Raw genomic sequence first — 25,015 nt, 5'->3', positions numbered from 1 at the left:
GTAGTCACTTAATTCCTTTTCTTTTTAATCTTCCAAATTATCCTCATTTTTAGATTTATTTTCTGTTTTTGATGCTTTGGTTTAATCTGTTGGCATATGAATACATATTTAATAATCAATTTTTAAAGATAAAGAGGTTTCATCTTTAGAGTTTACCAGTTCTTGTGGTGTAAATCTGTCAATTACAGTCAATTTCAAGCAGCAACCATAACATTACTGAATGTGCGTTTTGGGCAGAGATGTGCACAATTGGCTCTCACTGTAAGCTCGCTCCAGAGCCCCAGTATCTGTATTCCACATTGCAACATGGTCTGCTTCATTGTTATATTCCCCATTTCTTAGAACAGTACCTAGCACATTGTCAACACAGTCAATATTTGTTAAATCAATCAATGAATGAATGAACAAAAGATTTTCCCCTCACTTCCAAGAAAGAGTACAGTGAACTATTTCCCTGATGGAATGTCCATATGATTCTGGCCCTTTTCCATCCGCTTCAGGAATCCAATAATGAAAGAAAATGTAGACAATTTCGGTGCCCAGTCCCTGAGATCACTTTCTGAAGGAATGATGTTAACATTAATTAATATAAAAGGAACAAATAAAAAGCACACCACACATACTTTGTTTGTGTTCTGGTAGCACTAGTCCTAAACACAATATGAGTAAGGTAACAACAAAGTAACCTGAGATACATTAAAAATTGTTTTAAAACCAAAAGGGAGGAATAAAGGAACAAAGGAAGGAAGGGGGAAGAGGGAAAGTGAAAAACATATGGAGAAGGATAGGAGAATAATATCAAATGTTCACGGAGTGCTTACTCTGAATTATGTACCCTTTTATGTGCTTTATATAAATTATATTATAAAGTTGAAAATATGTGCTCTGGAGCAGAGCTGCACGAAATAAATCCCACTTCTGCTTTTTACTGATGGTGTGACCTTTAGCAGATTAGTTAATTAGGCCATTGCTTCAGTTTCCTATTTGACTGTCCTACCATAAGACTATAATAAACCAATGCATATAAAAATGCTTAGCACTGAATCTGACATATGGCAAGCATACAATAAATTTTAACTACAATTATTTGATTAAAACCTAACAACAACACTATGAAGTTTGTATAATTATTATTTTTACTTTTTTGATAAGGAGTCTGAAGCACAAAGAGATTAAATAATTTACGCAAAGTCACGCAGTTAGTAATCATGCATCTATCTTCCAGGAAATATCAATAGAAAACAAGATGTGGGATTTGAGTGCAGGCAATGAGACTCCAGAGCCTAATGTTTTTAAACCCTACGTTATTACAAGAAGACATGCATGTACCTTTAATAGAAGAAACTTTGGTACAGCAAATGCTTAACAATCAAGAAATTACAAAAGAAAAAAACTATAATCTATGAAACAAAAATTGTATGATGAGGTTAGTTAATGCATTTAACAAATACTTATTGAGCACCAATTATTGGTTCAACCATGCTTTTAGGTACTGAGAATTCAACTGCGAAATGGTCTTTCTCACAGAATATACTTTATAATACAGTATAAAATGGCATAACAAAATGGAAATGTGATTGGTAAAGGCAGCAAAAATCTTCAACAGAAAAATAAATATTTTTATAAACCAGTAATTTTTGAAAGATAGGATATAGCATATCAACATATGGAAAATAGGTATCCATGATAGAGAATACAATAGTGGAACAGTTAATGACTTCTGACATGAAGGAAGTGCTGAGATGGGAATTGAACAGGATTTGTTTTATTTCAGAAAAAAAAAATAGGAAAAACATATGCTGATATAGCTAAACAAATTTGAGGATTAAAAAATCTCTTCTATACAATAAATAAAAATGCATAGCACCTATAAGAAAACAAAAATATTGGGTTGGATTTGTATGTTTTTGTACCAAAATTTCCAATCGATGATGGAGCACGTCTGCAAGGATATGAGCAAAAAATAGTGGGATCTAAATATGTTGTATATAGATTGTTATTCCTGTCAAAGTGATAAGGAGTTGGTCTCATATATGTACTAACTCAGCAGATAACGATAATTTGGAAACTTCTTGAGAAGTTTGTAGTTATATACACACTGTAATTATTCATAATACTATTAAATGCAATATAACAATTTAACACATGGAGAAGCTGCCTCACTAAAATATTGAAATAAGCATTGAAAAATCTGAATGTGGCTGGCAAGATGGCCAAACAGGAACAGCTCTGGTCCATAGCTCCCAGTGACATCAACACAGAAGGCAGGTGATTTCTGCATTTACAACAGTGGTACCCAGTGCATCTCACTGGGACTGGTTAGACACTGGGGGCATCCCACAGATGGTGAGCCAAAGAAGGGTGGGGCATCACCCCACCTGGGAAGTGCAAGGGGTTTGGGAAATCCCTGCCCTAGCCAAGGGAAGCCTTGAGAAATTGTGCTTTAAAGAATGGTGCATTCTGGTACAGACACTATGCTTTTCTCATGATCTTTGCAACCTGCAGACCAGGAGATTCCCTCAGGTACTTACGCCACTAGGGCCCTGGGTTTCAAGCACAAAACTAAGGGATCATTTCGGTAGACACTGAGCTAGCTGCAGGAGTTTTTTTTTTCATACCCCAGTGGCACCTAGAACCCCAGTGAGACAGAACCCTTCACTTCCTCAGAGAGAGGGCGGAAGCCAGGGAGCCAAGTGGTCTGACTCAGAAGGTCCCACCCCCAAGGATCCCGGCAAGCTAAGATCCACTGGCTTGAAATTCTCACTGCCAGCACAGCAGCCTGAAGTAGACCTGAGAGGCTCGAGTTTGGTGGGGGGAAGTTTGAGTAGGCAGTTTTCCCCTCATAGTGTAAACAAAGCCTCCAGGAAGTTCAAATTGGGTGGAGCCAACTGCAGCTCAGCAAAGCCACAGTAGCCAGACTGCCTCTCTAGATTCCTCCTCTCTGGGCAGGACATCTCTGAAAGAAAGGCAGCAGCCCAAATAGGGGTTTATAGATAAAATCTCCCTGGGACAGAGCACCTGGGGGAAGAGGCAGCTGTTGGTGCAGCTTCAGCAAACTTAAACATTCCTGCCTGCTGGCTCCAAAGAGAGCAGCAGATCTCCCAGCACAGTGCTCCAGCTCTGCTAAGGGACAGACTGCCTCCTCAAGTGGGTCCCTGACCCCTGGGTCCCGTGACTGGGAGACACCTCCCAGCAAGGTTTGACAGACACCTCAAACAGGAGAACTCTAGCTGGCATCTGGTGGGTGCCCCTCTGGGACGAAACTTCCAGAGGAAGGAACAGGCAATAATCTTTGCTGTTCTGCAGCCTCTGCTGGTGATACCCAGGCAAACAGGGTCTGGAGTGAACCTCCAGCAAACTCTAGGTAGACCTGCAGCAGAGGGGCCTGACTGTTACAAGGAAAACTAACAAACAGAAAGGAATAGCATCAACATCAACAAAAAGGATGTCCACACCAAAACCCCATCCCTAGGTCACCAACATCAAAGACCAAAGGTAGATAAATACATGAAGATGAGGAGAAACCAGCACAAAAATTCCAAAAACCAGAATGCCTCTTCTCCTCCAAAGGATCACAACTCCTCACCAGCAAAGGAACAAAACTGGATGGGGAATGAGTCCGACAAATTGACAGAAGTAGGCTTCAGAAGGTAGGTAATAACAAACTCTTCCAAACTAAAGGAGCATGTTCTAATTCAATGCAAGGAAGCTAAGAACCTTGAAAAAAAGGTTAGAGGCATTGCTAACTAGAATAAACAGTTTAGAGAAGAACATAAATGACTTGATGGAGCTGAAAAACACAGCACGAGAACTTCACGACGCATAAACACGTATGAATAGTGAAATCAATCAAGCAGAAGAAAGGATATAAGAGACTGATGATCAACTTAATGAAATAAGGCATGAAGACAAGATTAGAGAAAAAAGAATGAAAAGGAACAAACAAAGCCTCCAAGAAGTATGGGACTATGTGAAAAGACAAAGACCAAACTTGCATTTGATTGGTGTACCTGAAAGTGACAGGGAGAATAGAACCAAACAGGAAAACACTTTTCAGGATATTATTCAGGAGAATTTCCCCAACCTAGCAAGAAAGACTGACATTCAAATTCAGGAAATACAGAGAACACCACAAAGATACTCCTCGAGAAGAGGAACTCCAAGACACATAATCATCAGATTTACGAAGGTTGAAATGAAGGAAAAAATGTTAAGGGCAGCCATAGAAAAAGGTTGCACTACCCACAAAGGGAAGTCAATCAGACTAACAGCCAATCACTCTGCAGAAACCCTACAAGCCAGAAGAGAGTAGGGGCCAATATTCAACATTCTTAAAGAAAGGAAATTTCAACCCAGAATTTCATATCTAGCCAAACTAAGCTTCATAAGCGAAGCAGAAATAAAATCCTTTACAGACAAGCAAATTCTGAGAGATTTTATCACCACCAGGCCTGCCTTACAAGAGCTCCTGAAGGAAGCACTATATGTGGAAAGGAAAAACCAGTACCAGCCACTGCAAAAACATACCAAATTGTAAAGATAATCGACACTATGAAGAAACTGCATCAACTAACAGGCAAAATAACCAGCTAGCATCATAATGAGATGATAAAGTTCACACATAACAATATTAACCTTAAATGTAAATGGGCTAAATTACCCAAGTAAAAGACACATACTGGCAAATTGGATAAAGAATCAAAACCCATTGATGTGCTGTATTCAGGAGACCCATCTCACCTGCAAAGAAACACATAGGCTCAAAATAAAGGGATGGAGGAATATTTACCAAGCAAATGGAAAGCAAATAATAATAATAAGAAGAAGAATCAGGGGTTGCAATCCTAGTTTCTGATAAAACAGACTTTAAACCAACAAAAGATTAAAAAAAGATTTTAAAAAATTACATAATGGTAAAGGGATCAATACAACAAGAAGAGCCAATGTCTTAAATTTATATGCACCAAATACAGGAGCACTTAGATTCATAAAACAAGTTCTTAGACACATACAAAGAGATTTAGACTCCCATGCAATAGTAGTGGGAGACTTTTAACACCCCACTGTCAATATTAGACAGATCGATGAGACAGAAAATTAACAAGAATATTCAGGATTTGAACTCAGCTCTGGACCAAGCAGACCTAATAGACATCTACAGAACTCTCCACCCCAAATAAACAGACTATACATTCTTCTCAGCACCACGTCACATTATTTAAAATTGACTGCATAATTGGAAGTAGAACACTCCTCAGCAAATGCAAAAGAACAGAAATGATAACAAACAGTCTCTCAGACCACAGTGCCGTCAAATTAGAACTCAGGATTAAGAAACTCACTCAAAACTGCACAACTACATAGAAACTCAACAATCTGCTCCTGAATGACTACTGGGTAAATATTGAAATTAAGGCAGAAATAAGTAAGTTATTTGAAACTGATGAGAACAAAGACACAACATACCAGAATCTCTTGGACACAATTAAAGCAGTGTTTAGAGGGAAATTTATAGCACTAAATGCACACAGGAGAAAGTAGGAAGATCTAAAATCAACATCCTACCATCATAATTAAATGAACTAGAGAAGTAAGAGCAAACAAATTCAAAAGCTAGCAGAAGACAATAAATAACTAAGATCAAAGCAGAACTGAAGGAGATAGAGACACAAAAACACTTCAAAATATCAATGAATCCAGGAGCTGGCTTTTTGAAAAGATTAACAAAATAGATAGACCACTAGGCACACTAATAAAGAAGAAAAGAGGGAAGAATCAAATAGACACAACAAAAATGATAAAGGGGATATCATCACTGATCCCACAGAAATACAAACTACCATCAGAGAATACTATATACTATAAACACCTCTATGCAAATAAACTAGAAAATCTAGAAGAAATGGATACATTCCTAGACACATACACCCTCCCAAGACTAACCGGGAAGAAGTCGAATCCCTGAACAGACAAATAACAAATTTTGAAATTGAGGCAGTAATTAATAGCCTAACAACCAAAAAAAGCCCAGAACCAGATGGATTCACAGCTGAATTCTACCAGAGGTACAAAGAGGAGCTGGTACCATTACTTCTGAAACTATTCCAAACAATAGAAAAAGAGGGAATCCTTCCTAACTCACAGAATGAGGCCAGCATCATTAGGATACCAAAACCTGGCAGAGACACAACAAAAAAGAAAATTTCAGGCCAATATCTCTGATGAACATTGACGCAGAAATCCTCGATAAAATACTGGCAAATCGAATCCAGCAGCATATCAAAAAGCTTACCCACCATGATCAAGCTGACTTAATCCCTGGGATGCAAGGCTGGTTCACAATTTGTAAATCAATCAACGCAATCCATTACATAAACAGAACCAATGACAAAAGCCACATGATTATCTCAATAGATGGAGAAAAGGCCTTTGACAAAATTCAACACCCTTCATGCGAAAAACTCTCAATAAACTAGATACTGATGGAACGTATCTCAAAATAATAAGAGCTATTTATGACAAACCCACAATCAATATCATACTGAATGGGCAAAAGCTTGAAGCATTCCCTTTGAAAACTGGCACAAGATAAGGATGCCCACTCTCCCCACCTATTCAGCATAGTATTGGAAGTTCTGACCAGGGCAATCAGGCAAGAGAAAGAAAGAAATGGTATTCAAATAGGAAGAGAAGATGTCAAATTGTCTGTATTTGCAGATGATATGATTGTATATTTAGAAAACCCCATCGTCTCAGCCAAAAATCTCCTTAAGCTGATAAGCAACTTCAGCAAAGTCTCAGGATACCAAATCAATGTGCAAAAATCACAAGCATTCCTATACATCAGTAATAGACAAATAGAGCCAAGTCATGAGCGAACTCCCATTCACAGTTGCTACAAAGAGAATAAAATACCTAGGAATCCAACTTAAAAGGGACATAAAGGACCTCTTCAAGGAGAACTACAAACCACTGTTCAAGGAAATAAGAGAGGACACAAGCAATGCTCATGGATAGGAAGAATCAATATCGTGAAAAATGGTCTCACTGACCAAAGTAATTTATAGATTTAATGCCATCCCCATGAAGCTACCATTGACTTTCTTCACAGAATTAGAAAAACTACTTTAAATTTCATATGGAACCAAAAAAGAGCCCGCATAGCCAAGACAATTCTAAACAAAAAGAACAAAGCTGGAGTCATCATGCTACCTGACTTCAAACTATGCTTCAAGGCTACTGTAACTGCATAGTTACAGTACAGTTTGGTGCCAGTAAACAACATGGTACTGGTACCAAAACAAATATATAGACCAGTGGAACAGAATAGAGGCCTCAGAAATAATGCCACATATCTACAACCATCTGATCTTTGATAAACCTGACAAAACAAGCAATGGGGAAACGATTCCCTACTTAATAAATGGTGCTGGGCAAACTGGCTAGCCATATGTAGAAAGCTGAAACTGGACCCCTTCCTTACACCTTATACAAAATTAACTCAAAATGGATTATACATTTAAATGTAAGACCTAAAACCATAAAACCCTAGAAGAAAACCTAGGCAATACCATTCAGGACATAGGCATAGGCAAAGACTTCGTGACTAAAACACCAAAAACAATGGCAATAAAAGTCAAAATTGACAAATGGTATCCAATTAAACTAAAGAGCTTCTGTGCANTGGTGCCAGTAAACAACATGGTACTGGTACCAAAACAAATATATAGACCAGTGGAACAGAATAGAGGCCTCAGAAATAATGCCACATATCTACAACCATCTGATCTTTGATAAACCTGACAAAAACAAGCAATGGGGAAACGATTCCCTACTTAATAAATGGTGCTGGGCAAACTGGCTAGCCATATGTAGAAAGCTGAAACTGGACCCCTTCCTTACACCTTATACAAAAATTAACTCAAAATGGATTATACATTTAAATGTAAGACCTAAAACCATAAAAACCCTAGAAGAAAACCTAGGCAATACCATTCAGGACATAGGCATAGGCAAAGACTTCGTGACTAAAACACCAAAAACAATGGCAATAAAAGTCAAAATTGACAAATGGTATCCAATTAAACTAAAGAGCTTCTGTGCAGCAAAAGAAACTATCATCAGAGTGAATAGGCAACCTACAGAATGGGAGAAAAATTTTTGCAATCTATCCATCTATCCATCTGACAAAGGGCTAATATCCAGAATCTACAAGGAACTTAAACAAATTTACCAGAAAAAAAAAAAAAAACATTAAAAAGTGGGTGATAGATATGAACAGACACTTCTCAAAAGAGGACATTTATGAGGCCAACAACATATGGGAAAAAAGTTCATCATCACTAGTCATTAGAGAAATGCAAATCAAAACCACAATCAGACACCATCTCATGCCAGTTAGAATAGCAATCACTTAAATGTCAGGAAACAATAGATGCTGGAGAGCATGTGGAGAAATAGGAATGCTTTTACACTGTTGGTGGGAGTGCCAATTAGTTCAACCATTGTGGAAAAGAAAACCTCCAACCTCTCAACTATGTATATAGAAAGTTCAAGGAAAAGATCTCAGGTAATACTACAAAAATTGGGGAAGGATAGGTGGTCTGTTGGTTTCCTATTAGTACGGTACCAGGTTGTCACACTTAGTGTCTAAAACAGCACACATTTGTTATCTTGTAGTTCTGAAGGCCAGAAGTCTGGAATGGTTTCCACTCGGCTAAAATCAAGATGTTGGCAAGGCTGCATTTTTTTCTTAAGGCTCTACAGAAGAATCTGTCTTCTTGCTTTTCTTTTCCAGCTTCTAGAGGTTATCTGCATTCCTTGGCTCATGGTCCTTTTCAATCTTTAAAGCCAACAATGGCCCATCAGGTTGTTCTCACCTAGAATAGCTCTAATACTGATGCTCTGTGTCTCTTCCACTTTTAAGGACTCTCACGATTATATTAAGCCCACCTATATAACCAGGATATCCTATTTTAATATAAGTTAATTAGCAACTTTAATTCCCCTCTGCCGTGTAACCTAACCTATTCAGAAGTTCTGGAGATTTGGACAGAGATACTTGGGAAGACATTATGCTACTGACCATAGGTGGCAGGAAGTTTAAATTTTATAGCTAAGGGCAATAAGCATTCATTCACTTCTGAGGTAGATCGACATTGAAATATTTTACATCTATAGAATTTTTCTAATTTAGAAATTGTCTGATATTTCCTCAGGGTAAGATTATGCATTTTTGACAAAAATATTGCTAAACGGATGTTGAATTCTCATGCATTATGTCAAGGAGCATATGATATATTTGCATCTCATCATCCAAAATGTTATCTTGGATCATTTAACTAAGGTAGTATGTGCTCAGTTTTTTTCACTGAAAAGTTATAATTTTAACTTTGAAATTAATATTTTGTGGGTAGATAATATCAGACTATGTAACTATCCTGTTTCAAACTTTTGTCCACTGGTTTAAGCAGTCATTTATAATTCTTTGCTGGAACACACTAACAGACTGACAAAACACTTAAATGTAAGACCTAAAACCATAAAAACCCTAGAAGAAAACCTAGGCAATACCATTCAGGACATAGGCATAGGCAAAGACTTCGTGACTAAAACACCAAAAACAACGGCAATAAAAGCCAAAATTGACAAATGGGATCCAATTAAACTAAAGAGCTTCTGTGCAGCAAAAGAAACTATCATCAGAGTGAACAGGCAACCTACAGAATGGGAGAAAAATTATATCTGACAAAGGGCTAATATCCAAAATCTACAAGGAACTTAAACAAATTGTGGGGAGGTCAATTGTATAAGTCCACTGTCAAATTCATTTTCATTTATGGGCAGATATAACCTTCTATTCAATTAATTAACAAGGTGTGCAGAAAAGAGATAACAAGCAGGCCTGAGGCTGCTACCCTTAGAAAAGCCTGCTTGCTAAGTTGGCCCTTGGTTGGAGTCTGGGAACTTAAATAATAAACACTTCCTGTACTGATACACAGGTTTACTTAAATGATGAGTGGCCCACTATGCCTAGACTGTTTGTACAAACAACATGGTTTATGCTGAATATCTACTTTCTGTCTAGGAGTCTGGAATTTTGATATATGCTAGGAAGAAGATCCCCACTTGATCATTCTCCAAGAAAAACCATGGGTGTTGAGTCTCTAGTGAGCTTCTCTGGTTGACAACACTTTACATGTGTTTTCTGTTACTGGAGGAATTAGGTATGTTCTGTGTGACTCCACTGAGATTAGGTGCACGGGGCTTATACCTAATTTCCTGCAGTCTTCACCCCATGTACCTTTTCCATTCCTGATTTTGCTTTGCATCCTTCACTTTGATAAATATTAGCTGTGAATGCATTATACGCTGGGTCCTATGAGTCTTTCTAGTGAATCACCATACCTAGGAGTGGTTGTGGGGACCTCTGACATACAGGATTGATTAAACTGTCTACATTAAGCCATACAGGCTTGGCGCGGTTGCTCACGCCTGTAATCCCAGCACTTTGGGAGACCAAGGCGGGCAGATCACGAGGTCGGGAGACAGAGACTATCCTGGCTAACACGGTGAAACTCTGTCTCTACTAAAAACACAAAAAAATTAGCCGGGCGCGGTGGCGGGCGCCTGTGTCCCAACTACTTGGGAGGCTGAGGCGGGAGAATGGCGTGAACCCGGGAGGCAGAGCTTTCAGTGAACTGAGATCGCGCCACTGCACTCCAGCCTGGGAGACAGAGCAAGCCTCCACCTCAAAAAAAAGGAAAAAAAAAAAAAAAAAAAAAGACATACAGATTCTACATAATTTCTTGATACATTGTGTGTGAATAGAATTATGCTAAATGAAACCAAGACAAGTAACCTAGCCCTATATTAAGAGACTCACAATATGGTGGCTGTGTCTGCATAGAAAATTATATAAAAATAACATTTAGGTCAGGCGAGGTGGCTCATGCCTGTAATCCTAGCATTTTGGGAGGCTGAGGTGGGTGGATCACTTGAACTCAGGAGTTCAAGACCAGACTGGGCAACATGGCAAAACTCCATCTCTATTAGAAACACAAAAATTAGCTGGTCATGATGGCACACACCTGTGGTCTCAGCTACTTGGGGGAGAATCACTTGAACCTGGGAGATCAAGGCTACAGAGACCTGAGATGGTGCCACTCCAGTCCAGGTGACAGAGTGAAACCTCTGAAAAAAAAAAAAAATTATATATATATAATATTATTAAGTTAAATGAGTCAGCAAAAACAAGAAGCTTATTTCTTTTTCTTTAGGAGTTTCAAAGATGTAGACATCGTATCTTGTTCGGATTATCAGGAAAGCTAGAGGCATGTGAGTCAGCTTTAAATTAGTAAGTGGGTCTTGACAGAATATGATACCTGGAGGTAGAGGGAAGGAGAGTTTTGGAAGGCAAGGGAAATGGATAGAGTGCATGCCGAAAGAAGCGAAATATAGAATGTATTAGAAATAAAATAGAATAATATTTTATTTGGCACAAATTGGAATTTTCAAATGCCCTTGGTTAAAATCCTAATAATTTGAGTGCCTTATTTATAATTCAGTTTTATGTAAAACTTATAGAATATTATAGAAAGACCATAAAACTTCCATGGCATTTTACAAGTGTTCCTCTTAAACTCAGGCACAGAATTTTTGCTTTACTGGTTCCTAATTATGTTTTTCTTTTCTGTCTCTTCTTTGTTAAGGTTCATCATGAATGAGAAATGGGACACAAACTCTTCAGAAAACTGGCATCCCATCTGGAGTGTCAATGACACAAAGGATCATCTGCACTCAGATATTAATATTACCTATGTGAACTACTATCTTCACCAGCCTCGAGTGGCAGCAATCTTCATTATTTCCTACTTTCTGATCTTCTTTTTGTGCATGGTGGGAAATACTGTGGTTTGCTTTATTGTAATGAGGAACAAACATATGCACACAGTCACTAATCTCTTCATCTTAAACCTGGCCATAAGTGATTTACTAGTTGGCATATTCTGCATGCCTATAACACTGCTGGATAATATTACAGCAGGTATGTTGACTTTTGTGCAGTTCGAAGATAGTATGAAATATTTGTCCCTTATTTAGGCAGCCATTGACAGGGCTGCTCATTCTTTGTTTATTCACAGATATTTATGGAAATTCAGGAACTGATTGAGGCACCTGCCCTCATTGGATCTACATTCTGAAGGAGTAGACGGACAATAAACAAATAGTTATATAATTAGAGAATGAGAAGGATTCTGGAGGAAAGTAAAAGTGATATAATAGAAACAGAAAGTGGAGGCTGCTATTTTTATGGAGTATTCACTGGAGGTCATGAGAAAGCAAGATTTAGTATGTCTTACCTGAAGCCTTTGAATTTTCTTAATAAAATTCAGGGCACATATAAGATGATAGAACTATCACTATGAACTATAAGGTCCAAAGAACTGATACATCTGATTTGAGTTAATGCAATGTCTTCAATCTAACATAAGTAGAAATGTAGGCCCTCATGTGGTTAGCTAGAGAGATTTCCAACAGTTTTGAGAGAAGCTGCAACAATCTTAATGATTTTCAAAAGTGGTAGTTTATGTGTGCAACATAAGTAAGTTTGCATTGTAAAGCTTAGGGTAGCACCCTATAGTACTTCTGGGCCCACAGAAGTACTTTACCTTACTGTGTAGATCTGAGTTTTTGTGATGTTTACCATTTTAAAAATTTCTATTGAGGATGTGATGAAAGGACCGTTCCCTTGACGCCTTCACGGGACTGGTGAAGGGGCAGTTCCTTTACTCCTAGTTTAGCACTGCCTTACATGCTCCTGAAGTGCAGGAAAAATGTATCTCCAGCTTCCAATACAGTTTTTGTAGACAATACCAGCTTAATAAGTATTTGTTGTGTTAATCAAAGAGCAGTGCTCACAATATTCACATTCCAAATCTATGTAATAAAAAAGAACATCAAAAGAATATCAAATATATTTAGAACAGCATGAGCCATAACAAAGTTCATACATTTTTATAGCATTCAGCATCAATTTACTGAAAGATAGGAAAAGAGATTTCTCTTAAGAGTTTTCCTATTTCCTTCCTTTCTCTGGAGTGGGACTCAGGGAGAGTTCAGAGCACCAGTTCTGTCAGTCACGTACTGCATAGATCTGAGTTTTTGTCATGTTTATCATTAAAAAAAATTTTATCGAGGATGTGATGAAAGGACCATTCTCTTGACCACTTCGCGGCACTCCTGAAGGGGCGGCTCCCTTACTCCACCTGCAACTCTCAAGCCCCTTGTGGGAGGGGGAGCATGCAGGTGAGCGGGTGCAGGAGCTAGGGCAAGTGCTTTTCGGTGTCAGCAGGAACTAATCCTGTACCAGCCCCACGACTGTGTCTAGCAGTTGCCTGCAACCCCTGGAACTCCAGAGAGCAGACAGCTAAGTGTTAACCAGCTCAGTGGAGGGTCAGGGTGACAGCATTTTGCACCTGCCCTCTGGGTACCTGAGTTCCTGTCTGGCATCCAGGAAGAACCAGGTCGCATGAATGAATTGAAGGGTGGCGAATGTGGAGAATTTTATTGAGCGTGGAAGTGGCTCTCAGCAGGATAGAGAGCTGGAACAGGGATGGAATGGAAAGATGATCGATGGTCTCTGGCTGAACTCCTCTCCAATCATAGTCTCCAATATCCAGCTGCTTTTCTTTTAATGTTCAGACGCTTCTTGACTTCTCTCCTCTGCCACACCACTCTGCTGCTGTGTCAGTGGAACCTGGGATTTTTATGGGTATAGGATGGGGGGCGTGGCAGGGCAGGGTGGTTTTGAAAAAGGCAACATTCAGGTAGGAAAATAGGATTGCATGTTCTCACTTAGAGTCACAAGGTCCAAGCTTGAGGGTGGAGCCGTTGCCAGGGACTCCGCACTTTTCTAACTAGTATTTCCTTGCCTCATGTCCATATCAGTTACATTATCAAGATGCTATGCCAGACAAAAAGAGGGTGTACAAATTTATAAAAATTATTGTTATCACTCTCAGGCAAGTATTTTTTAAATTAAACTTCTATTTTTAATTCAGGGGTACATGTACAAGTTTATTACATAGGTAAACTTGTGTCATGGAGGTTTGTTGTACAGATTATTTTGTCACCCAGGTATTAAGCCTAGTACCCATTGGGTTTCTTTTCCTGAGTCTCATCGTCCTTACTCCCTCTACCCTCCAATAGGCCCCAGGGCATGTTGTTCCCCTCTATCTCATCATTAGCTCCCACTTATAAGTAAGACCACGTAGTATTTGGTTTTCTGTTCCTGCATTAGTTTGCTGCAGATAATGGCCTCCAGCTCCATCCATGTTCCTTCAATGAACTCATTCTTTCTTATGGCTACATAGTATTCTGTGGTGTATATGTACCACATTTTCTTTATTCGTCTACCATTGATGGGTATTTAGATTGATTCCATGTCTTTGCTATCGTGAATAATGCTGCAATGAACATACACATATATGTGTCTTTATAATAGGACAATTTTTATTCCTCTGGGTATATACCTAGTATTGGTACTGCTGGGTTGAATGGTAGTTCTGTCTTTAGGTCTTTGAGGCATTGCCACATTGTCCTCCAGAATGGTTGAACTCATTTACATTCCCACCAACAGTGTAAAAGTGTTTATTTTTCTCCATGATTTCACCAACATGTGTTATTTTTTGACTTTTTAATAGTAGCCACTCTGACTGGTGTGGGGTGATATCCCATTGTGTTTGTTATTTGCATTTCTCTAATAATCAGTGATGTTGAGCTTTTTTCCATATATTTGTTGGCCACATGTATGTCTTCTTTTGAAAAATATCTGTTCATGTCCTTTGCCCACTTTTTAATGGGGTTGTTTATTTTTTGTAAATTTGTTTAAGTTCCCTTTGATGCTGGAAATTAGGCCTTAGTCAAATGCAAAGTTTGCAAAAATTGTTTCTCACTATATAGGTTATCTGTTTACTCTGTTGATATTTTCTTTTGTCATGTGGAAGCTCTTTAGTTTAATTATTAATAGATTCTATTTGTAAATTTTTGCATTTGTTGTGATTGCTGTCGGTGTCTTCCTAGTGAAATTTTTGCCTGTTCCTATGTCCAGAATGGTATTGCCTAGTTGTCTTCCAGAGTTTTCATAGTTTTGGGTTTTACCTTTAAGTCCTTAATCCATCTTGAGTTAATTTTTGTACATGGTATAAGGAAGGGGTCTGGTTTCAATCTTCCGCACATGACTAACTGGTTATCACAGCACCATTTATTAAATAGGGAGGGAATCCTTTCCCCATTACTTGCCCATTGTTTTTGTCAGCTTTGTTGAAGGTTAGATATTTAGGTGCGTGGCCTTGTTTCTGGATTCTCTGTTCTGTTGCATTTGTCAATGTGTCTGTTTTCATACTAGTACCATGCTGTTTTGGTTACCATAGCCTTGTGGTATAGTTTGAAGTTGGGTAGCATAATGCCTCCAGCTTTGTTCTTTTTATTTGGATCACTTTGGCTATTCAGGCTCTTTTTTTATTCCATATGAATTTTAAAATAATTTTTCTAGTTTTGTAAAGAATGTCTTTGGTAATGTAATAGGGATAGCATGGAACCTATAAATTGTTTTGGGCAGTGTGGCCATTTTCATGATATTGATTCTTCCTATCCATGGTCATTGAGTTTTTTTTTTGTTTTGTTTTGTTTTGTTTTGTTTTGTTTTGTTTTGTTTTTAAGACGGAGTCTTGCTCTGTCTCCCAGGCTGGAGTGCAGTGGTGGGATCTCGGCTCACTGCAAGTTCCGCCTCCCAGGTTCACGCCATTCTCCTGCCTCAGCCTCCCGAGTAGCTGGGACTACAGGTGCCCGCCACCTCGCCCAGCTAGTTTTTTGTATTTTTTTTAGTAGAGACGGACTTTCACCATGTTAGCCAGGATGGTCTTGATCTCCGGACCTTGTGATCCACCCGTCTCGGCCTCCCAAAGTGCTGGGATTACAGGCTTGAGCCACCGTGCCCAGCCCATTGAGTGTTTTTCTGTTTGTTTGTGTCATCACGGATTTCTCTGAACAGTGTTTTGTAGTTCTCCTTGTAGAAATCTTTCACCTCCCTGGTTAGCTGTATTCCTAGATATTTTATTCTGTTTGTGGAAATTTTGAATGGGATTGAATTCCTGATTTGGCAGGCGGCTTGACTGTTGTGGATGTATAGGAATGCTAGTGATTTTTTTACATTGAATTTTTTTTTTATCCTGAGACTTTTAGGAAAGTTATTTTGCCAACAAAAAGTGCTCTCAATATTTTATCCCATACATACTTTAAATTACATTAATTATTTTAAAGTTCTTGCATACAAATTAGTCATCGTTGGCCAGGCACGGTGCCTGCACCTGTAATCCCAACATTTTAGGAGGCCAAGATAGACAGCTCACTTGAGGCCAAGAATTCAAGACCAGCCTGGCCAACATGGTGAAACCCTATTTCTACTAAAAATAGAAAAATTAGCCTGGTATGGTGGCATGCACCTGTAATCCCAGCCACTCAAGAAGATGAAGCATGATAATCACTTGAACCCTGGAGGCAGAGGTTGCAGTGAGCCGAGATCACCCACTGCACTCCAGCCTGGGTGACAGAGAAGACTCTGTCTCCAAAAATAAAAAATAAAAATTACCCATCTTTAGCTCTTTGTTTGCATTCTCAGGAGGCAGCCGCCTTTGGCAATTTTTGCTTGTGTTTTTTGTAATTACTAATATATTTCTAAATAACATGTTTTCAATATTTTTTCTTCAAACTCTCATAGACGTAAATTGAGTTGTAAACTTTCACCACATCAGTGCAAACATACATTCATACTCTTCACCCTGCATTCTCCTGGTATAATTACATCACAATTTTTGTTTGAATCAACATACAGAATATATATTCTTGTTTTACATATATCTTATCACTGCTGAGCCTTGGAAAGTGCTGTATCAATTTCTTATAAAATGTTTCATTTTCCTAGATTTATTAAGGGCATATTTTGATTTGCTTAGTTTGGGTGTGTACCCATTATCAATGTATCCTCAAATTCGCTTCCAGAAGTGTTACTCTCTTGTCAATAGCTTTAAACATATCAAGTATCTATAAATTTATCTGCAGGTACCTCTCCTGGTGTTTTCTGTTCTCTTGTCTTTATAGGAACACCTTACTCCTACCCCTTCGCTGATACCTAACAACTCTCTTCACCTCTCTTTGTGTTCAATCTCATTTTCTGGATGCCATGTCCACTTCTTTTTCTGTTTATTCCTTTCTGAGAAATGGTTTATTGAGATGAAATGTTTGAGCTCTTATATGTCTGCAAGTATCTTTATTCTGCCCTCACAATTAGTTAACTGTATGAAGAAGTCTAGGTTGGAAATTTCTTCTGTCAGAATTTCAAAGGAATCACTCTATTGCTACTGCTGTAAAATATGGTATTACTGTTGAAAAAATATGATATTTAATTCTTTCTTCTTTTGTCCATGATTTGTGTTTTGTTTTTCTTATGGAAATCTTTTAGAACTTCCCTTTATCCCTAACGTTCTCAATTCCATGAAACTTGCCTTGAAGTAAGCCTTTTTATTTTGTATTTATTGTGCTGGACATAAATTAGGCTTTTCAATCTGAAAATGAGTGGCCTTTAATCTTAGGGAATTTTCTTGTGGAGTTATTTTCTGTTTTTCTTTCTTCTACTCATATTAATCAGATATTAGAGATTCTGGATTGCTCTTTTTTTGTCATCTGTTTACTTTAATTTTTTGTCCCTCATTCTTCTATTTTGAAAGATTTTCTCAGCTTTCTCTTTTAAACTTTATGTTGAACTCCTCAATAGTGTTACCATATCTTAAATATTTTGAGTTATTTTTATTTTCTGCATATTTCTGTAGTTCCCACCATAATACAACAGTATCATGACACAAACAGTATCATGCACTTGTTTCATGGACATAGTGCACTGTATCTCTGGGGTTAGTAATATTTGTTTCTGTTTTCTATTTTTCATATCTCTGACTTAATTTGGTTTTCCTATTTTTCTTCCTATGCGTGTTAGTCTTTTCTTTTATGTTTGAGGTTTCCCTAGTGTTAACTGCTTATTTTTCATTGCATTTAAAAAATTGTTTTAATTTGTTTTCTTTTTAGTTAATATGGGTACATATGTGCATTTGTGGGGTACATATGATGTTTGATATAGGCATATAATGTGTAATAATCATGTTAAGATAATAATCATATTAGGGCATTTGGGATATACATCACCTCAAGCATTTATCATTTCTTTATGTTGAGAACATATAAATTCTACTCTCAGTAATTGCTAAATATACAATAAATTATTCTTGACTGTAGTCACTCTTGTGCTATCATATACTAGCTCTAAGGCTGGGTGTGGTGGCTCATGCCTGTAATTTCAACAGTTTGGGAGGCCAACGTGAGAGAATTACTTGAGCCTAGGAGCTCAAAACCAGCCTGGGCAACATAGTGAGACCCTGTCTCTACAAAAAATTAGAAAAAAAAAAATAACTGGTGTGGTGGACTGCACCTGTACTCCCAGCTACTCAGGAGCTTGAGGTAAGAAGATTGCTTGAGCCTGGGGACAGAGTGGTGGGGTAAGCGGAGGGGTTAAGGCCACAGTGAGCCATGATCACACCACTGCACTCCACCCTGTCTCAAAACAAAGAAACAAACAAAACAAAACAAAACAAAATAAAACACCACCAGAAAAAAAAAAAAAAGACTAGATCTAGTTAACTGCTTCTTAGCTTCTGTGTTTCAGAGTGAGGCTGCCTGGAAGTTCTGCATGCCTGGAGGTTAAGGTTAGGACCACTGTCCACTTCGTTAGTCTGGACTATTCATTGAGAAATTCACAATTGTCAAAATCTGCCTATCAGTATTATTGAACAGGTCACTTTTTCCAGAAGGAGATTTTCTAACGTACTGCCACAGGAATGTAGGGCTGGCTGTTACATTCCACATTGCCATGCAGTGCCGCGGTGTACTTTCGCTTAATCCTTCTGCATCACAGTGGCACTCATTACCCCGCACCTGGCAACTCGGGGTTTAGAGTACTTATGGTTCTGCCTCCTCAGAGAGTAAACCTCCATTCTTCTATCAACATGGGGGAAAAACCACTAGCATCTAATTGGATTGATACATAATTTCCACCAATCATGTTGTTTTCTCAACCTCCCATTTAGTAGTATCTGGCACTTTAATTTCTAAGGATTTATGCCCTTTTATTCTACGCCTATCATTTCAGTGGAATCGAGTGAGGGAGATAAGATAAAATATATGCTTAATATTCCATGTTTGACCAATGGCTACACACACTTTTGTGCATTTTTATTGACAAATAGTACTACCATAAGCTAACGCATTTTAGAACTGAAAAAGACATATTCTCTTTTGGTTGCCACTCACTAGAGTCACTCAAGCATTTATTTTAAATATGATTCTGAATAGGTGACTTTTAAAAGATATACTTGAATTATTTAGCTTCTTTAAAAACTTTATGGTTAAGAATATTTTGTTTTGGAAAATAAATTGCAGAATGCATAATATTCATCTTTTGAGAAATGAGAATATTTGCTAGGAGAAGAATGTTGTTCCTTTTCTGTAATAGCAGATGGGTGTTTAGAATATCAAACTACTACAATAATTCTATGAATTTCCTTTATAAACTATACAGTAGCTAAGGTTTAGTAGGAAAGTAATACTTTTGTTCATGCAAAGTGCTCTTTATTCTGGATGTGTCTCTGGGGTAAATTGTCTCATTTCATTCTATATTAATAAATACAGTTTATTCTGTATGTAACTCCTGATTCCTCATTATTTATGGAGTGCCTTTCCAAACTAGAAAACCGACATTCTGTTTATTCATTTAAAAGGCATTATTGCATCAGAGTCAATGGTTTAGACTCTGGAGTCTTACTGCCCAGGTTCAAATCTTTAAAATGCTCCTAACTAGCTGTGGCAAAGTATGTAATATTTGTTTATTTGTTACCTCGTCTATATTGTGACGAAAATAACAAAGCCTTCAAAAGCTTGTTGTGAGGATTAGATATGTCAATAGACAGAGACCACTTATAGTGCCTGGAATGTGATAACTACTATGTAAGTTTTGACGTTATTGTTAGTGTACTGAAAAACAGAGCTCTGGCGAGATTAGGGAAAATACTGAGAAACATTGATTATTCTCTGCCTATCATGTGAGCTCTGGAGAGATTAGGGAAAATACTGAGAAACACTGATTGTTCTCTGCCTATCATGTAGAAAACAGTTGTGTTAGTCTTGTTTCCACGACTTTCTATTTTTATTTTCAGTGAGATTGTGAAAATATGATCTTTTGAAAGACTGTTTCATTTTCCTTTCAGGATGGCCATTTGGAAACACGATGTGCAAGATCAGTGGACTGGTCCAGGGAATATCTGTCGCAGCTTCAGTCTTTACATTAGTTGCAATTGCTGTAGATAGGTAAGTCTACACCAAACTCTGAATCCAGAAAAATCGGCATAGTCTGCAACTAGTATACCTGAAAAATATACAACCTGCTAAATTTGGACATATCTTTTCAAATTGTATTGAAAAAACCAACCTCTTTTTTAAAATTATTATACTTTAAGTCCTAGGGTACATGTGCACAATGTGCAGGTTTGTTTCATAGGTATGCACGTGCCGTGTTGGTGTGCTGCACCCATCAACTTGTCATTTACATTACGTATTTCTCATAATGTTGCTTGACACCCACCCAATGACAGGCCCCAGTGTGTGATGTCCCCACAGTGTGCCAGGTGGTTATCATTGTTCAATCCCACATATGAAGTGAGGAACATGCAGTGTGGTTTTCCGTTCCTTGTGCTAGTTTGCTCAGAATGATGGTTTCTAGCTGCCATCCATGTGCCGCCAAGGACATGAACCACATCCTTTTATGGCTGGATAGTATTCCATGTGTATATGTGCCACATTTTCTTAATCCAGTCTATCATTGAAGGAATTTGGTGGTTCCACATCTTTGGCTATTGTGAATAGTGCCACAATAAACATACGTGTGTGTGTCTTTATAGGCAACCTGATTATAACCCTTTGGGTACATGCCCAGTAATGGGGATCGCTGGGTCAAATGTTATTTCTAGTTTCTAGAACCTTGAGAATAAACCACGCCTGCTTTCCACAATGGTTGAATAATTTACACTCCCCCAACAGTGTAAAAGTGTTTCTATTTCCTCCACACCCTCTCCAGCATCTGTTGTTTCCTGACTTTTTAATGATGGCCATTCTAACTGTGTGAGAGGTATCTCATTTGGTTTTCATTGCATTTCTCTGATGACCAGTGATATAAGGCATTTTTTCATATGTCGTTGGCTGCATAAATGTCTTCTTTCTAGAAGTGTCTCTTCATATCATTTTGCCACTTTTTGAGGGTTGTTTGTTTTTCTGTAAATTTGTTTAAGTTCTTTGTCGATTCTGGATATTAGCCCTTTGTCAGATGGGTAGATTGCAAAAATTTTCTCCCATTCTGTAGGTGCCTGTTCACTCTGATGTAGTTTCCTTGCTGTGCAGAAGCTCTTTAGCTTAATAATCCCATTTGCAGTTTGCATTGCTTTTGGTGTTTTCTAATCATGAATCCTTTGCCCCATGCCTGTGTTCTGAATGGTATTGGCTTAAATTTTCTTGTAGGGTTTTTATGGTTTTAGGTCTAACACTTAAGTTTTAATCCATCTTGAATAATTTTTATATAAGTGTAGGAAAGGATCCAGTTCAGCTTTCTACATATTGATAGTCAGTTTTCCCAGCACCACTTATTAAACAGAGAATCCTTTTCCCCATGCTTGTTTTTCAGTTGTCAAAAGATCAAATGGTTGTAGATGTGTGGTGTTATTTCTGAGGCCTCTGTTCTGTTTCATTGCTCTATCTCTCTGTTTTGGTACCACTACCATGCTGTTTTGGTTACTGTAGCTTTGCAGTATAGTTTGAAGTCAGGAAGAATGATGCCTCCAGCTTTGTTCTTTTTGCTTAGGATTGTCTTGGCAATGGAGGTTCTTTTTTGGTGCCATATGAACTTTAAAGTAGACTTTTCCAATTCTGTGAAAAAAGTCAATGGTAGTTTGATGGGGTTGGCATTGAATCTATAAATTACCTTGGGCAGTATGGCCATTTTCACGATATTGATTCTTTCTATCCATGAGCATGAATACTCTTCTATTTGTTTGTGTCCTCTTTTATTTCGTTGAGCAGTGGTTTGTAGTTCTCCTTGAAGAGGTCCTTCACATCCCTTGTAAGTTGGACTCCTAGGTATTTTATTCTCTTTGTAGCAATTGTGAATGGGAGTTCACTCAGGGTTTGACTCTCTGTTATTGGTGTATAGGAATGCTTGTCATTTTTTCACATTGATTTTGTATCCTGAGACTTTGCTGAAGTTGCTTATCAGTTTAAGGAGATTTTGGGATGAAACAATGGGGTTTTCTAAATATACAGTCATGTCATCTGCAAACACGATCAATTTGACTTCCTCCTTTCCTAATTGAATACCCTTTATTGCTTTCTTGCCTGATTGCCTTGGCCAGAACTTCCAACACTATGTTGAATAGGCGTGGTGAGAGAGGACATCCCTGACTTGTGCCAGTTTTCAAAGGGAATGCCTCCAGTTTTTGCCCATTCAGTATGATATTGACTGTGGGTTTGTCATAAATATTTTGAGATATGTTTCATCAATACCTAGTTTCTTGATAGTTTTTAGCAGGAAGTGCTGTTGAATTTTGTCACAGGCCATTTCTGCATCTATTGAGATAATTTTGTGGTTTTTGTCTTTGGTTCTGTTTATGTGATGGATTATGTTTATTGATTTGCATATGTTGAACCAGCCTTGCATCCCAGGTATGAAGCTTACTTGATCATGGTGGATAAGCTTTTTAATGTGCTTCTGGATTCGATTTGCCAGTATTTTATTGAGGATTTTTGCACTGATGTTCATCAGGGATTCTGGTCTAAAATTCTCTTTTGCTGTTGGGTCTCTACCGGGCTTTGGTATCAGGATGATGCTGGCCTCATAAAATGAGTTAGAGAGGATTCCTTCTTTTTTCTGTTGATTGGAATAGTTTCAGAAGGAATGATACCAGCTCCTCTTTGTACCTCTGGTAGAATTCAGCTGTGGACTTTTTTTTGGTTGGTAGGCTATTTATTATTGCCTCAATTTCAGAGCCTGTTATTGGTCTATTCAGACATTCAACTTCTTCCTGGTTTAGTCTTGGGAGGGTGTATGGGTCCAGGAATGTATCCATGTCTTCTAGATTTTCTAGTTTATTTGCATAGGGGTGTTTATAGTATTCTCTGATGCTAGTTTGTATTTCTGTGGGATTGGTGGTGATAGTCCCTTTATCATTTTTATTGAGTCATTTGATTCTTCTTTCTTTTCTCTTTTATTAGTGTTGTTAGTGCTCTATCAATTTTGTTGATCTTTTAAAAAAAACAGCTCCTGGATTCATTAATTTTTTGAAGAGATTTTCTGTCTTCATCTCATTCAGTTCTGCTCTGATCTTAGTTATTTCTTGCCTTCAGCTAGCTTTTGAATTTGTTTGCTCTTGCTCCTCTAGTTCTTTTAATTGTGATGATAGGGTGTCAATTTTAGATCTCTCCTGCTCTCTCTTGTAGGCATTTAGTGCTATGAATTTCCCTCTACACACTGCTTTAAATGTGTTCCAAAGATTCTGGTATGTTGTGTCTTTGTTCTCATTGATTTCAAAGAACGTCTTTATTTCTGCCTTCATTTCATTATGTACCCAGTAGTCATTCAGGAGCAAGTTGTTCGGTTTCCATATAGTTGTGCGGTTTTGAGTGAGTTTTGTAATCCTGAGTTCTAATATGATTGCACTGTGGTCTGAGTGACAGTTTGTTGTGATTTCTGTTCTTTTACATTTGCTGAGGAGTGCTTTACTCCCAACTATGTGGTCAGTTTTGCAGTAAGTGTGATGTGGTGCTGAGAACAATGTATATTCTGTTGATCTGGGGTGGAGAGTTCTGTAGATGTCTATTAGGTCCACTTGCTGCAGAGCTGAGTTCCAGTCTTGGATATCCTTCTTAACCTTCTGTCTCATTGATCTGTCTAATATTGACAATGGGGTGTTAAAGTCTCATATTATTATTGTATGGGAGTCTAAGTCTATTTGTAGGTCTCTAAGGACTTGCTTTATGAATCTGGTAGCTCCTGTATTGGGTGCATATATAGTTAGGATCATTATCTCTTCTTGTTGAATTGATCCCTTTACTATTATGTAATGGCCTTCTTTGTCTCTTTTGATCTTTGTCAGTTTAAAGTCTGTTTTATCAGAGACTAGGATTGCAACCTCTGCTTTTTTTTTTGCTTTCCATTTGCTTGGTAGATCTTCCTCCATCCATTCCTTTTGATCCTACGTGTGTCTCTGCATGTGAGATGGGTCTCCTGAATACAGCATAGTGATGGGTCTTGACTCTATTCAATCTGTCAGTCTGTGTCTTTTAATTGGGGCATTTATCCCATTTACAGTTAAGGTTAATATTGTTATGTTTGAATTTGATCCTGTCATTGGGCGAGAGTGTCCCGGTTTTCCAGGTACAGTCTGTCATGGCTTCCCTTGGCTAGGAAAGGGAAATCCCCCGACCCCTTGAGCTCAGCTGAGGCGATGCCCCGCCCTGCTTCGGCTCACCCTCTGTGGGCTGCACCCACTGTCCAACCAGTCCCAGTGAGATGAACCGGGTACCTCAGGTGCAAATGCAGAAATAACCCGTCTTCTGCGTCGATCACACTGGGAGCGGCAGACCAGAGCTGTTCATGTCCGGCCATCTTGGAATAGACGTAGAATATCTACCTCTTTAAAAGCAACATACCTACTAAAGTTTCAGTAATAAGAAAATAAAACTATTGAATTTTCCATGCTTTAAAAATAAATAATTGGAGATGGTAAAATTTTCCTATTTCTTACACTACAATATAGACATTTCTAACAGCAGAAATGCAAATGTGCTGAAATAAACCTGAAATTTT

At 38.1% G+C, this 25,015-nt stretch overlaps 1 protein-coding gene across 1 annotated transcript in view; it reads left to right on the top strand.

The window, feature by feature from the left end:
* NPFFR2 (neuropeptide FF receptor 2) overlaps nucleotides 1-25,015 on the top strand; it is a 97,895-nt gene that overhangs the window by 67,359 nt on the left and 5,521 nt on the right. The window contains 2 exon segments of the mRNA XM_017879000.1: nucleotides 11,712-12,046; nucleotides 20,373-20,472. Coding sequence (XP_017734489.1) covers nucleotides 11,712-12,046; nucleotides 20,373-20,472 — 435 coding nt within the window.

This window comes from Rhinopithecus bieti, unplaced genomic scaffold, assembly GCF_001698545.2.
Source record: "Rhinopithecus bieti isolate Rb0 unplaced genomic scaffold, ASM169854v2 scaffold_905, whole genome shotgun sequence".
In the NCBI taxonomy this organism is placed as follows: Eukaryota; Metazoa; Chordata; class Mammalia; order Primates; family Cercopithecidae; genus Rhinopithecus; species Rhinopithecus bieti.
The sequence above is the reverse complement of the archived record's forward strand: the minus strand, read 5'-3'. Positions and strand labels throughout refer to the sequence as shown.